Genomic DNA, 16,306 nt, shown 5'->3' with positions numbered 1-16,306 from the left:
GAATCGAATTGGTGAGAGGAGATCGATTTGGCTAAATTTGACGAGAAGAAGAGATAGAATGATAGGACACATCTTAAGACACCCAGGACTTGTTCAGTTGGTTTTTGAAGGAAGTGTAGGTGGCAAGAACGGTACGGGTAGACCAAGGTATGAATATGACAATCAGATTAGAGCAGATGTAGGATGCAATAGTTACGTAGAAATGAAAAGGTTAGCACAGGATAGGGTGGCATGGAGAGCTGCATCAACCCAGTCTATGGACTGATGACTCAAACAACAACAGTAAGGATGTAAAGGAGAGAGCATATTTGTCTCTGGTCAGACCCCAACTAGAGTATGGTTCCAGTGTATGGGACCCTTATCAGGATTACTTGATTCAGGAACTGGAAAAAATCCAAAGAAAGCAGCTTGATTTGTTCTGGGCGATATCCGACAAAAGAGTAGGGTTACAAAAATGTTGCAAAGTTTGGACTGGGAAGACTTGGGAGAAACGAGACGAGCTGCTTGACTAAGTGGTATGTTACACGTTACAATTCTCATGTTAGGTCCGTATTGAAATGTACGTAAATACAAAGTATGTTACAAGTGTTATTATTTTTTATATCCACAGTTTGAGGCGAAACATGTCCCTTAACATTTTATAATAATATTTAATTTCTAAAAAGATCTCTTTGTATTGAATAGGTGGATATAAAAAATAATAACACTTGTAACATACTTTGTATTTAAGTGGTATGTTCTGAGCTGTCAGTGGAGAGATGGCATGGGAGGACATCAGTAGATGAGTAAGTTTGGATGGTGTCTTTAAAAGTAGGAAAGATCACAATATGAAGATAAAGTTGGAATTCAAGAGAACAAATTGGGGCAAATATTCATTTATAGGAAGGGGAGTTAGGGATTGGAATAACTTACCAAGGGAGATGTTCAATAAATTTCCAATTTCTTTGCAATCATTTAAGAAAAGTCTAGGAAAACAACAGGTAGGGAATCTGCCACCTAGGCGACTGCCCTAAATGCAGATCAGTAGTGACTGATTGATTGAATCATTTCCCCAGAAGAGTGCAACAGGCTTCAGCAGCCGGCACAATTCCTATCCTCGCCGCTAGATAGAGGCTTCATTCGTTCCATCTCTGACCTGGTCAAATGACTGGAAACGGGTTGTGGATAATTTTTTTTTTCACTTGGTACAGTAAATCACTGTATGCTGACATATTTTCACTAACTTACCACCATTTTTGTAGAAGGTATAATGTAAATCATTTCTCAGAATTACTACTCTCAGAGTAATAATAAGCATGTCAAAGCACCATTCCCACAAATAATCAGTAAACATGGAAGTTCTTAATGATGTCTACATACTTAACCTGGTCTCGCTACTGCTCAGAAATGGAAAGATCTTTAAAATAACTGCACTAATTTTGTGTGTAACAAATATCACAAACATCTTGTGGAAGTAGCAGAACATGCCAGCAGGCTCAGTACATTAAAGAGTCCATGTATTAGTTCAGTTATAAAGAATATTCCTGAATATTTGGACAACGGTTTACAAAGACAGATATTTCTCTAACTGACTATCATAACATGACCTAATGTCAACGAGGAAACTTTACATAACAAAATGTTATTTCAAGTTTTGACAAACACACATCTACTGTATATTTATTTCCATAAACATGCATTAAGAGAGAGTAAATCCTCAAATTATCTCACAAGTTCATAGACATCACCACTGTATACTTCATACACTGATACATGGGATACAACACAAACAGATCGTAATTAACAGCAAAACACACAGAAAAAGATTAGTTACTAGTGGACTTCGTCAGACATTTCTATTACAGTCTGATAATATCAATTCTGTATGTAAATAAAAATCACCAGTTATAACAAACACTCCTCCATATCTTCAAGATGTAGGCAATGTTTTTATTTATGCATTTCTTTGGCATTCTCTGATCTAAAATATTTTATAATATCATGTACAGCTTTCCAGCAAATACTAAATTGATATATATATTCACAAATGAAACATTACATACCACTCATAACAGGAAGGTTTTGCAAAGTAACTAAAGTAAATATGAATGAAGGTTTCCGAGTTTTCCAATGCCTGTCTCAAAAATAATCAAATGCACAATAACTTACTCTATACAGCATAATTACGAAACCTCCTGGAATTCTAACTGAATGGAAATTGGGTTATGACAATTCAGCCGAACAAAACAATACAAATTCTGAAGGTCAGGGTTCGTATCTCGTATCTCTATAGATTGCAAACCAGCTGCACTACATTTTCGCCGCAATTTTCACATATTCCACTTTCACAGATAAAACACCCAAAGATACAGCCAGAAGTTAACAAGATACAGCCTTCAAAATGTTCGTAAATAGGCTAAATAGCTACTCAATACGCATCTAGTTACCAATTCTGGCCAGAACCATTCTAACTTTATTCAATATCACAGCAATAGTAATAGCCGATGAGAAGAGACTTATATTACATGGACAGCTGTCTTGTCAACAGTCAAACATAACCTTTACTTGCAGATGTCAAACTTCACTACCAATTTCATCCCGTTGCAAGGAACGACTGTCAGTCAGGCGAGTAGTCATAACGATTTCTCTAATAACATATCTCCAGTGACCAGGGAAAAATTCTTGGATTCATGCACGCTTATATTTTAAGACTATGAGAATTATCTATGCTAATATGAGAATGAAAACATTACCTGATTTTTAACATTTATAAGAAGTTGTGTATTTCCAATATTGAAGAGGTACAAAAAATAGAAGAAGCCTACATAGCAGGCACAACTAGCACCACGTCTACACGTCATATTTTTACAAGAAATTGTCACACTCAATGAAACTACTTCACCGCTATCATCTCGCCATCACAAAAGCTGTTCTACAACTGATATCACCGGATATTTTAGTAGAACTGCTCGAGCTTCGTTATGTTACCAAATAGAAGCAGCACCGGCAGCTCCTATCACCACAAACCAGCAACCCCCGTCAGAAGCGGGAACTACGGCTGCGCTCAGCTTTGACAAATCCTTCAATCTAGCGATAATAATAATAATAATAATAATAATAATAATAATAATAATAATAATAATAATAATAATTGCAACAGTCAAGTTTTAGGGAGGAAGGGGGTCTGAGATTGCTCTTGGTAAACTGTCAGAGTGTAGTAAATAAACAATTAAAATTCAGTACATCGATGGAATCTTATGAGACTGATGTGGTGATAGGAGTGGAATCGTGGTTGAGAGAAGGGGTGGGTAATAGAGAAGTATTTCCAGAAGGGTACACAGTCTATCGTAGAGACCGAGGAGATAAAAAGGGGGGGGGGGGTGTTTATTCTGGTGAAGGAAACATATTGTTCACATGAATGGTTTACCGATGAAAGGGATGAAATATTAGGGATAAAATTAATTTGTGATAATATGAAGGAGGTGGGAATTATAGGAACATACAGGCCAGGAAGAGAGGAAAGAGACATGGAAATATTTGAGAAAATAATAGATAATAATGATATTGTAATAATTGGGGGAGATCTAAACTTGCCTGAGGTTGAATGGAATGGAGCTGCAAGTGAAGCCTATCAACAGAAACTGGCAAATAAGTTCATTTGGGAGGGAGGATTTACACAAGTAGTACAAGAACCGACTCGTCTCAATAACTTACTAGATGTATTCTTGGTTAAACCATGGGAAATTGTTGATAAAACTGAGGTAATTGAAGGAATAGGTGACCATAAGGCTGTAATAATGGATGTAGGACTCGTACCAAACAGGCTTAATAAGAGGGTTACACAAGACAAGAAATTGAACAGAAAAACTAAAGTTGATGAATTTCAGACTTACCTTAAATCACAATTCAGTTGGATAAGTGAAGGGAGTAATGTGGATACACTTTGGGCTAAATTCAAAGGAATCATTTGGGAAGAGATTTGTACCTGTTAAGAAGGGTAAAATGACCTCAGACCCTGTTTATTATACAAGGGAAATAAGAAAATTAAAAAGAAAATGTAGAATAGTAAACAGGAAAATCAAAGAAGGTAGGGAGAGTAGAGAAAGTAGAAAACAGCTAATGAGGGAACTGAATAGAGTAAAAAAGGAAGCAAAAGAGAATTATATGAATGGCATTCTTCAAGAGCGTAATGACCACAAAGGGAAATGGAAAAAGCTGTATTCATATATCAGGAATCAAAAAGGAAAAGGAATCCAAATTCCTACAATGGTGGGAGAAGGGGGTGAACACTATTTAACAGATACTGAGAAAGCAAACCTCTTTAGTAGGGAATTTAGAGATTCAGTAGATGATTGTCAGGAGTTGGACACCGAAACAGAAGTTACAGAGGGAGAGACACAGAGGGAAACAAGAAGCTTATCGTTCACAAATGAAGATATTTTCAGAGAAATCCAACTGCTTCAGCAAGGAAAAGCAGCAGGAAGTGATCAAATTACTGGGGAGGTGATAAAGACAATGGGGTGGTACATAGTGCCTTATTTAAGATTTCTCTTTGACTATGTCATAAATAATAGTGTAATACCAAAAGAATGGAAGGAATCTATAATAATACCAATTTATAAAGGAAAGGGTGATAAAAAGAAACCAGAGAACTACAGACCAATCAGCCTGACCAGTATAGTTTGTAAAATACTGGAGAGTTTAATATCAAAGTATATCAGAGGGATATGTGATGATAAAAACTGGTTCATGAGGAGCCAGTACCGGTATGGATTTAGAAAGAAATTTTCTTGTGTGGCACAACTGGTGGGATTTCAGCACGACATATCAGATCAATTGGATTCAGGAGGTCAGTTAGATTGCATAGCCATAGATCTTTCCAAAGCCTTTGATAGAGTGGAACATGAAATATTATTAAACAAATTGGAGGGAATAGGATTGGACGTAAGGGTTACACGTTGGGTAAAAACATTTCTAAATTCAAGGGTTCAGAAAGTCAAAGTAGGAATTAACGTATCGCAGGAAGAGAAAGTTTGGAAGGGAATTGCACAGGGTATTATAATCGGTCCGTTACTTTTCTTAATATACGTAAATGATTTAGGGAACAATATAACATCAAAAATAAGATTGTATGCAGATGACATAATTGTTTACAGGGAAATAAATACCATTGAGGATTGTTCAGAATTACAAAGGGACCTTGAGAGTATCCAACAATGGGTTGAAGAGAATAACATGAAGGTTAATGGATGCAAATCAACTGTTACAACATTTACAAACAGGAGTTCTAAAACTGAATTTGAATATACTTTGGATGGGGTAGTTATCCCAAAAGATGGCAAGTGCAAATACTTAGGTGTAAGATTTGAAAGTAATTTGCATTGGAAGGGTCATGTGGATGACATTGTTGGGAATGAGGCTACTTAAAGGATGCAACAAAGAATTAAAAGAGAAAAGTTACTTAAGTATGGTTCGTCCATTATTGGAATATGCAAACAGTGTTTGGGATCCTCACCAAGAATACCTAATAAAAGAAATAGATAGTGTGCAGAGGAAAGCAGCAAGATTTGTAACAGGGGATTTCAGGAGAAATAGTAGTGTATCAGAAATGTTAAAGAAACTAGGGTGGGAAACTTTAAGTAAGAGAAGGGAGAAAACTAGACTTATAGGATTATATAGAGCCTATACAGGAGAAGCAGCATGGGGAGATATCCGTGAGAGGCTTCAGTTGGAAAATAATTATATCGGCAGGACTGACCACAAATATAAAATTAGAAGGAATTTTAGCAGAAGCGATTGGGGTAAATTTTCATTCATTGGGAAGGGTGTGAAGGAGTGGAACAGTTTACCAGGGGTAGTGTTTGATCCTTTGCCAAAATCTGTACAGATATTCAAAAAGAGAATAAACAGCAACAGAGAAAATAAATGAAATGTTAGAGGGCATTCGACCAGTGCAGGTTAATGTAAATAAAGAATGTGTGTGAATAAATTAATTCTATCCCCTGGTCTAAGGAGTTTGGACAGCCAAAGTAGGGGACTGCCTGTAGGGGTGAAGTACAGTGGGGACTTTGAGGGCCCTGGGACCACTACGGTAGCTGTGAAGGCCCTTCAGGAACTCTGAAAAGTGGTGGTAAAAGGGGCTCTGGTTAAGACGCAGCAGGTCGTTATGCTACTTAGGTTCCAGAATGCGTAAAGAAAAGAAAAAGTAAATAAATGCAATGTAAATTTTAATCTTATACCAGTTGTACAGTATCATTTGAAGTAATTCCGCATACTGTATATCAAATGACTATATTTGTAAGTAGTACAGGAGATATTATAAGTAGAATTTTGTAAACAATGTAAATTTATTAAGGATGAGCTGTGTGTTTAATAGAAAAAATTGTTAGCGTAAATTATATAATATTGTATTATAGGAAAATTTTATTCTCTTGTTAATTTAATATTTAGTGCTTGACAATAATGTATTTTAGTGAACCATTTGCCACCGAGGTAAACACCTCATTTGCAAATAAAGAGATTTTGATTTTGATTTGATTTGATAATCAACTGGTTGACCGAGCTTTGCTCAGGATCATTGTCAACTTGTATTTATTATTGAAAAACAGTGATAAAGGACCATGAAAACAAAATACAAAAAGAATAATAATCATAAAAACCACTTATTGATTACACATTTCAAACAAATATATAACTAATTATTTTGCAATCAAGGAATAGGTTCAATCTTAATTCAGAAAAATGTAATGTTTCGATAGTATCCCAACGTGCTTGGCCTCTTGACTCTAGAAATGCCATGTACGGTATAGCATACGGTACTGATGTCTTTAGGTCCACGCCAATAAACTGAAAAATTTGGCCCAGCACCTTGTGCATCGTAATAGCAAATGCAGGTCTTGCTGGAAACTAGTGTCGTTGCATGGTACATCCTAGTCGACCTTTTCTCGAATTTATCGTAAATCAGCCGTAGCCAGTAGAGGTGGGCCCGCCTGCAGGAAATGAAAATGGACCCTCTCAAAGAAATAACACATAAATTTAACTACAGCAGATAATTTAGTGCAGTCTATATGCATTTACTATTTAGCGGGCGAGCTGGCCGTGCAGTTAGGGGCATGCAGCTGTGAGCTGTATACGGGAGATAGTGGGTTCGAACCCCACTATCGGCAGCCCTGGTTTTCCGTGGTTTCCCATTTTCACACCAGGCTGTAGCTTAATTAAGGGCAAGGCTGCATCCAACCCAGTCCTAGCAGTCATATCGTCGCCATAAGATCTTTCTGTGTCGGTGCGACGTAAAACAAATGGTAAAAAACAAATCATTATTAATTAATTTATTTACTTATTCTGGAGAAGTCTGCAGGCCCCTTGAGCAGGTCTTAACGTTACGGCACTTTCCTGTGCGGGTATTTTTCTGCATGATTTTAAACAATTAAAAAGTTGCAAACAGCCAAGCTCATGGGAAGGAGGAAAATAATGTTGGTGAAATTATGCTTGAGGAAGTGGAAAGGATAGTAAATAAACTCCATTGTCATAAGGCAGCAGGAATAGATGAAATTAGACCTGAAATGGTGAGGTATAGTTGGAAGGCAGGGATGAAATGGCTTCGTAGAGTAGTAAAATTAGCATGGAGTGTTGGTAAGGTACCTTCAGATTGGACAAACGCAGTAATTGCACCTATCTATAAGCAAGGGAACAGGAAGGATTGCAACAACTATCGAGGTATCTCATTGATTAGTATACCAGGCAACGTATTCACTGGCATCTTGGAAGGGAGGGTGCGATCAGTCGTTGAGAGGAAGTTGGATGAAAACCAGTGTGGTTTCAGACCACAGAGAGGCTATCAGGATCAGATTTTCAGTATGCGCCAGGTAACTGAAAAATGCTACGAGAGGAATAGGCAGTTGTGTTTATGTTTCGTAGATCTAGAGAAAGCATATGACAGGGTACCGAGGGAAAAGATGTTCGCCATACTGGGGGACTATGGAATTAAAGGTAGATTATTAAAATCAATCAAAGGCATTTATGTTGACAACTGGGCTTCAGTGAGAATTGATGGTAGAATGAGTTCTTGGTTCAGGGTACTTACAGGAGTTAGACAAGGCTGTAATCTTTCACCTTTGCTGTTCGTAGTTTACGTGGATCATCTGCTGAAAGGTATAAAATGACAGGGAGGGATTCAGTTAGGTGGAAATGTAGTAGGCAGTTTGGCCTCTGCTGACGACTTGGTCTTAATGGCAGACTGTGCCGAAAGCCTGCAGTATAATATCTTGGAACTTGAAAATAGGTGCAATGAGTATGGTATGAAAATTAGCCTCTCGAAGACTAAATTGATGTCAGTAGGTAAGAAATTCAACAGAATAATTGAATGTCAGATTGGTGATACAAAGCTAGAACAGGTCGATAATTTCAAGTATTTAGGTTGTGTGTTCTCCCAGGATGGTAATATAGTAAGTGGGATTGAATCAAGGTGTAGTAAAACTAATGCAGTGAGCTCGCAGTTGCAATCAGCAGTATTCTGTAAGAAGGAAGTCAGCTCCCAGACGAAACTATCTTTACATCGGTCTGTTTTCAGACCAACTTTGCTTTACGGGAGCGAAAGCTGGGTGGACTCAGGATATCTTATTCATAAGTTAGAAGTAACAGACATGAAAGTAGCAAGAATGATTGTTGTTACAAACAGGTGGGAACAATGGCAGGAGGGTACTCGGAATGAGGAGATAAAGGCTAATTTAGGAATGAACTCGATGGATGAAGCTGTACGCATAAACCGGGTTCGGTGGTGGGGTCATGTGAGGCGAATGGAGGAGGATAGGTTACCTAGGAGAATAATGGACTCTGTTATGGAGTGTAAGAGAAGTAGAGGGAGACCAAGACGACGATGGTTAGACTCGGTTTCTAACGATTTAAAGATAAGAGGTGTGTTTAATAGAAAAAATTATTAGCGTAAATTGTATAATATTGTATTCTAGGAAAATTTTCTTTGTCTCCTGTTAATTTAAAATTTAGTGCTTGACAATAATGTATTTTAGTGTACCATTTGCCACCGAGGTAGACACCTCATTTGCAAATAAAGAGATTTTGATTTGATTTTGAGAACTAAATGAGGCCACAGCACTAGTTGCAAATCGAGGATTGTGGCGACGTTTAGTAAATTCTCAGAGGCTTGCAGACTGAACGCTGAAAGGCATAACAGTCTATAATGATAATGTATGTATGTATGTATGTACGTATGTATGTACGTATGTATGTAAAAAATCTTAAAATCTGCTCAAAGTGAACGAAATTTTATACAACTTTGAATAAATGTTCATTCCACTCTTAAGAGTATCCGAACGTAATCCAGAGGCCTTACTATAATATTACGAAACTAATTAATTTATTTATAGATTTTATTTTGAAAGTTAAATGTTTTGTAGTCCGTCTCTGTGGTGTGGTGGTTAGTGTGATTAGCTGCCACCCCCGCAAGCCCGGGTTCAATTCCCGGGTCTGTCACGAAATTTGAGGGCTGGTACGGGGTCCATTCAGCCTCGGAAGGTCAACAGAGTAGAGGTGGTTCGATTCCCTCCTCAGCCATCCTCGAAGTGGTTTTCCGTGGTTTCTCACTTCCCCTCCAGGCAAATGCCGGGATGGTACCTAACTTAAAGCCACTGCCGTTTCCTTCCTTCCAATCTTCCCATCCCCCCGCAAGGCCGCTGTTCAGCATAGTACGTGAGTTACTGGTCATCCTCCCCAGTTGTATTCCCGACCCAGAGTCTGAAGCTCCAAGACACTGCCCTTGAGGTGGTAGAGGTGGGATCCCTCGCTGAGTCCGAGGGAAAAACATGTTTTCCAGTAAAAGCCAATAATAGAGTTCCCTTGCAAACTGGCACTTTCACCCTCCTCTACCAAAGATCAGGAATAATAATTATCTACGGCCGTTTTACATTTTCATGTCTTTAATTAAGTGGGTCAGAAATCAGAAAATACGTGAGTTACAATATACTTATGGTACTTTATACAATCACTGATAACGTCTGTAAATATTTACGGCGAGTTGGTCGGCAGGCGCGCCCAGCTTATCCGCCTCCCGTTAAACAGCGCAGTTCAGGTCCGTGCTTAGCAGTGGCGTATGCTGGGATCAAGACGTGCGCTATCACTAGCCTTAGGTTACCCCTTTTCGATGGTTGGTTTAGTGAAGTCAATCGTTCAGCGTTTTGAGCTGCAGCCAATAGCCAACGGAGAAGCCTGCTGTGTTGTCAAGGCTGCCCTGGCCTCTGCTACTGCCAATGCTCAACCCCTGATCGCCCTGAGGTGATGGTGGTGGTGGTTTTAAGAGGAAGTACAACTAGGCAACCATCCTCTATATAACATTAATCAGAGAGAAACAGTGGAAGGGGTCCGACACTTCGAAAAATGAAGATATCGGCCAAAGGAAGACAAGGGCCACGAAGGGCGTAAAAATGAAAGACTCTCTAGAGATAGTGGGTTCGAATCCCACTGTCGGCAGCCCCGAATATGGTTTTCCGTGGTTTCCCATTTTCACACCAGGCAAATGCTGGGGCTGTACCTTAATTAAGGCCACGACCACTTCCTTCCAATTCCTACGCCTTTCCTGTCCCATCGTCGCCATAAGACCTATCTGTGTCGGTGCGACGTAAAGCAAAATAGCAATAATAATAATAATGTCCGCCTCTGTGGTGTAGTGGTTAGTGTGATTAGCTGCCATCCCCGGAGGCCCGGGTTCGATTCCTGGCTCTACCACGAAATTTGAAAAGTGGTACGAGGGCTGGAACGGGGTCCACTCAGCCTCGGGAGGTCAAATGAGTAGAGGTGGGTTCGATTCTCACCTCAGCCATCCTGGAAGTGGTTTTCCGTGGTTTCCCGTGGTTTCCCACTTCTCCTCCAGGAAAATGCCGGGATGGTCCCTAACTTAAGGCCACATGCGCTTCCTTCCTTGTCTTCCTTGTCTATCCCTTCCAATCTTCCCATCCCTCCACAAGGCCCCTGTTCGGCATAGCAGGTGAAGCCGCCTGGGCGAGTTGTATCCCACGACCCAAAGTCTGAAGTTCCAGGACACTGCCCTTGAGACGGTAGAGGTGGGATCCTTCGCTGAGTCCGAGGGAAAAACCAACCCTGGAGGTTAAGCAGATTAAGAATAATGATAGTTATTATGACAGTAATAATAATTTTAATAATCGTTAAGTGTTGCTTTTCCAATAAAGGTTCAAATTTTCCTGTGGTTTGTTGGGCATCAGATGTGTTACAGATCGGTTTGACATTTCTTTGAGCTCTCTACATAGAACTGTCAAACGATTGACTGTCTTCATTAGCAACTTATGTCCAAAAGTGATCACTTGGCCTACAGAAGATGAGAAAGTAAATAATGAGCAACATTTCACGGAAAGGTGTCATTGGTGCCATAGGTGGCTGTCAATGATCCTGACTCTTACATAAATAGAAAAGGACACTATTCCATACAGTTATATTTTATTTATCAACATAATGTCTTCATAATAAACCACTGTTATTATTAATGAATTAATGAATGCAAGCTGTTTGTGACCACAGGCGAAAAATTTTGGATGTGTTTCAGAATTTTTTTTTAATGCTATTTGTTCGGCACGTCGAGCCATGTGGATCTTTTGCTCCTAATGGCACCATAGTGTATGAACCTGCGTGTAATTGGAATGGCGGTAGTGTGGAATGTTCTGTGTGAGGAAAGGAATATTAAGGACGCCACAAAGGACGTCATTACAATTAAAAAACCCTGACCCGGCCGGGAATCGAAGTCGGAGCCGCCGGGTGACAGGCGGACGCGTTGCCCCCTACACCCCGGGGCCGGACTACCAGAGCATTTAGAATTTCATCTCTTGGCAATAATTTAGAAGGAAAAAATGTGATCAGTATGTGCTTTTAGGTGACATGGTTATCCTCTGAATAGAACCGTCTACATCAGGGCCTCTCAGACACCCAAAATCTCACGCGTGCAGATCGAGGCGCAAGAGCTCCGTGCACTGTGCATCGGTGCCGCACGCTTCGTCTCTGGGCTACTCGGCTAAGCTCGGCTCTATTCGGCTCTACTCGGCTCAACTCAGCCCGGATTTGAAGCGCTACGGCGCAAGTGGGGCAGAGGGTGGTGGTGGTGGTGATTATTGTTTTAAGAGGAAGTACAACTAGGCAACCATCCTCTATTTAACACTAATCAGAGGGAAAATATGGAAGGGGCCCGACACTTCGAAAAATGAAGGTATCGGTCAAAGAAAGGCAAGGGCCTCGAAGGGCGTGAAAATGAAAGACTCCCTAGCCCTCGCAAACCTAATAGCGTCAGGGTCGGAAAAGAACAAGAGTTGACCAAGGGAGGTCGGATAGGATAGATGAAAGTGAGGAGCCTGGCACAAGTAAGTGGAAGCAATGCCAGGACTCAGCTGAGGGCCCCGTGGTCGCCAACCCACGCTCCAAAGTTCAGAGCCCCTGGGGCTGGGGCAGAGGGAGACAGGCGGAGCGAGCGAGACAGGCGTGAGGAAAGAGAGAGTAAGCGCTATTGCTCCAAATCGAGGAATGGGGGTCTGCACTCTGGTCAACCAAGCCAAGTCGTCTTTTGCACCGTGCACAGTGCATGCACCACGCGCATGCACCCTGAGAGGCCCTGGTCTACATAATCGGTTTTTACGCTGCCAGTACTCGTGGTAAAATTATAAATTATAAATTCACGTAATTCTGGAATAAAGTAAAGCAAAGCATTTTAGAAACAGGTCCATTAGTATATTATTTTATTAGTTGAGTCATTTTATTGCCAATTACCTTCCACTGAGTAGACCTAACAAGTTTTTTTTTTTTAGCAGAGATGAACAAGAACAGCTGTTTGTTTATACTCAAACAGGAATCTCCCGCGTAATGTGAACGCATGCGCATTGTAGTTTTTCTTGACGGTACACGAACCGTTCCAACAGACTGCTGTTTAGGGACTGTTCCCAACGAGTACATAGCTCGCGCATGCGCTTACATCAGTTCATGAATCGATACCAAACCGTACGCAAACTGCTGGTTGGAACAAACCTACTAGGTTTGTGTGACGAACCGAAGCCTTGCACACCTCTTCTCCCCGGTGACCGCTCCTACAGTAGCAAGCCATGACGGGCGAGTCGAGGGGAGATGGACGAGAGTCTGGGTTGCTCTCAGAAATACATGCGACGTTTTTACAATGTATCAGATACTTTACATTATAATGTGCTTTAGACTCCCATCATTCTCAAGGGAGGTTTGGGCTTCACTGATAGCCTTGGTAGCCCTGAGTGCTTAGAATGTCCCTGTCACTCCAACTGCTCTCGAGTTGTGAAGTGTTTCTTCGCGGTGTAATTCTCATAATGCCTCCACTTGTGTACACGGCAGAGGGAATGGTATTTATGTACGATAATTATGTGAAAACAGAGTCTTGCAGGGAAGTTGATAGACGATTTGTAACACGCCGTGAGGAAACTCGTAAACAAATTGAGTGGAACTGGTTCTTTACTCGATAAGAAGTCAAGTCTTAAAAAACGCATACCGGTACTTAACGCAGAAACTGCAGAAAGAACATACGCCTACAAAATCCCTAAGATGACTTGCACAAGAACTGCATCTACTTGATCATGATTAGCGGGTACGTTTTTGTTGCGAAACGTTCATGATGAAATCATTGATCCACGCTTATTATTTTTCTCCGACGAAGCAATGGTTCCATTTACACGGGTATGTTCGACGCAGAATAATAGATATTGGGTACAGAAAAAACCCCCATCGAATGTACGAAATTCATGTACATGACGAACGGATCGGAGTATGGCGTGCAGTGAATGGATTCAGAATGATAGGACCCATCTGTTTTAAGGGCTCAATTAATGCACAGTGATAGAGGGACTGACGAGCTGACTGAAACTGACCGTGTCTGCCACCACGCATACATTAAACTTAATTGAGGAAATTTTTGAAGACGTGTTATTAGTACGAACTTATGGCCTTCACGGTCCCCAGATTTAACTCATTGTGACTTTTATTTATGGGGGAGCTTAAAAAATAAAGTGTATGCAGGAAACCCTCACACGTTGGACGAACTGAAAGAACATATCCGTAGAGAAATAGCCTCAATTACGGAAAACGAACTTATGCATGTGAATCGGAGTTTCCTGAGACGATGCCAGAACATTTCCAACATCTGTCATAAGGTACGAGCTTATTCACTTAATAACTCATTTTCTTAATTCTTAATTTAAATAATTAAACAATTAACAATTATTGTTACCTCATCTGATGCACGGATAAGGTGAGCGAAGGGTTGCCGGACATTTGCGGTCGTCGGACATTTGTGGTCGTCGGACATTTGTGGTCACTGAGATAAACTGGTGCCCACTCACAGAAATTCCCCAGTTGTCACAGGACATTTGCGGTCACTGCAGCGGGGAGTGAGTCTCATCAGCTTAATCTCGGAGTATCCCCGCTAACCTACCTGAGCACCTGCTCGCTCCTTGCAGATCAACATTTTTCTCTCGCGGGCATTATTTAGAGATTGATACCTTCAGCCACAAACACCATTCCATACCGAAACTTCCTGGTGTGAGTACTGTATTTACTTTTGTGTGCTGTAATGGAGTTGACACTTACTAATCAGGCAAATCGTTGTGCACTTTACAAGCGTTATATGTACAGAACGTATAGGGAGAGTCAACCTGTTAACGTAACCTAGGTGTGTCTGAAGGAGAAGAACAAGTATAAAGCACGGCTGAGTACAAGAGGCGAAGAAATGCTTCATACCGTCGCTCATCAGCGTGGACCACCTGAAGAAGCGGCCTTAACAGTGAAAAAGCAGGTTCAAGAGGGAAAGAAGAGAGCAAGAGAAGAGGCGACGCCACTATCACAGATTTACGTGCAGGAGTTGTGTGATCTGCATAACAGGGGCAACTACTTTGTGACTGACATGACAGCTAAAGAAATTTTAAAATGAACAATGCGTCGGCAACCAAATCTTGCACGCGGACTTCAAGTAGAGCTAAAAAAAGTGCTCAGATAATTCTCAATGAAGAGGCGTTAAAGATGAAAAATGGCAGCTCGTTTTGTTTAGCTGACGACGGCATAGGAGAAAGAATTATAATTTTTAGTGCCGAAAACGGTAGAGAAAGCCTTAGGCATTATGCGCAATTTTCTTATGGATGGCACATTCGAGAGTTGTAGCAAACAGGTCGCTCAGATATACACCATTCACGCACACCTTGGAGGCCGGAGTGATAAAAGCAACGTTTATCCAGTCGTCTTTGCGTTCCTGCCTAACAAAACCTTATCTTGGAAGCGGTTCCCCAATGGAATCCTAAGAAAATCACTATTGACTTCGAAGCAGCTACGATATCATCCCAACGAGAAGTATTTCCGTCAGCAGAGTTAAGTGCCTCATATGGAGAAAAGTACAGAAACTTGGCCTGAGGAGCGACTACAAGGAGAACGAAGATATACGTCTCCACATCCGAATGTGCACTGCTCTGGCATTTTTGAAGCCAGATTACATCAGTGAGGGATGGTTGGTGATACATTCTCATGCTCCTTCCACAGAAAACTTACTGGCTTCTTCGACTATTTTGTACACGTATGGCTTGAAAACAACGACGAACCAATCACTATGTGGAGCTGTTACAAAAAGCGACATCGAACAACAAATGCTGTAGAGGGATAGCATCACAAGATCAACTCTTTAGTTGGAAATCGTCGATTTGACGATTTGGTGGTTTGTTTGATGAAGGAAACAGAAGCGACGAGCTGCATGAGTTAAGTTTGTAGCTCAACAACATTTATATTTTTGTAGGTACTGAGCTATCAGGTTCCGATAGTTCAATATCGCGCTGAGCCTTATCTATCCAGTCGAAATGAGAAGATAATTTGATGTTACTTGTTTATTAAGTTAGCTGATTATTCCTATGTACAACTGTTGATAATTACATCTCTACTGTTGAAGATTATGACTGTTATGTTCTGAACACGCTACTAAATATACTTATCCAGTACTTAACATTACTTTATTAGGAAAATGCATTTGTCACAGCATTGCATAACTGTTCGCTACAAAGAATGTTCCAATGAGAAGAACAGCTGTTCTCTCCAGAGAGTATCTCCCCCACATGAAACGATCGTCCTGGTTTGGCTACCGATAATGAAGGTTGAGGTCGGGTAGGGAAGAAAGCATCAAGGCGAATCCTCATTTTTCGGTTCAGGTATAGCTCTGCTGGTGACTAAGGCAATTACAGATCGTTGTAAGGGTAAACCTAGATCCAATTCATTAAATGCATCTTCAGGAAGCAAAGTAAAACATGCACCAGAGTCTACTTCAAAA

General features: G+C 40.6%; 1 protein-coding gene across 1 annotated transcript in view; it reads right to left on the bottom strand.

Annotated features, from left to right (window-relative positions):
• Window positions 1–16,306, bottom strand: part of oaf (out at first) — a 473,547-nt gene extending 457,241 nt beyond the window's left edge. The window contains exon 1 of the mRNA XM_068229233.1: window positions 2,733–16,306. Within this exon, the coding sequence (XP_068085334.1) occupies window positions 2,733–2,840 (108 nt within the window). The 5' untranslated portion in view covers window positions 2,841–16,306. The remainder of the gene's footprint in view (window positions 1–2,732) is intronic.

Source organism: Anabrus simplex, chromosome 9, assembly GCF_040414725.1.
Source record: "Anabrus simplex isolate iqAnaSimp1 chromosome 9, ASM4041472v1, whole genome shotgun sequence".
NCBI classification, from domain to species: domain Eukaryota; kingdom Metazoa; phylum Arthropoda; class Insecta; order Orthoptera; family Tettigoniidae; genus Anabrus; species Anabrus simplex.
This window is presented reverse-complemented; position numbering and strand designations above follow the sequence as displayed.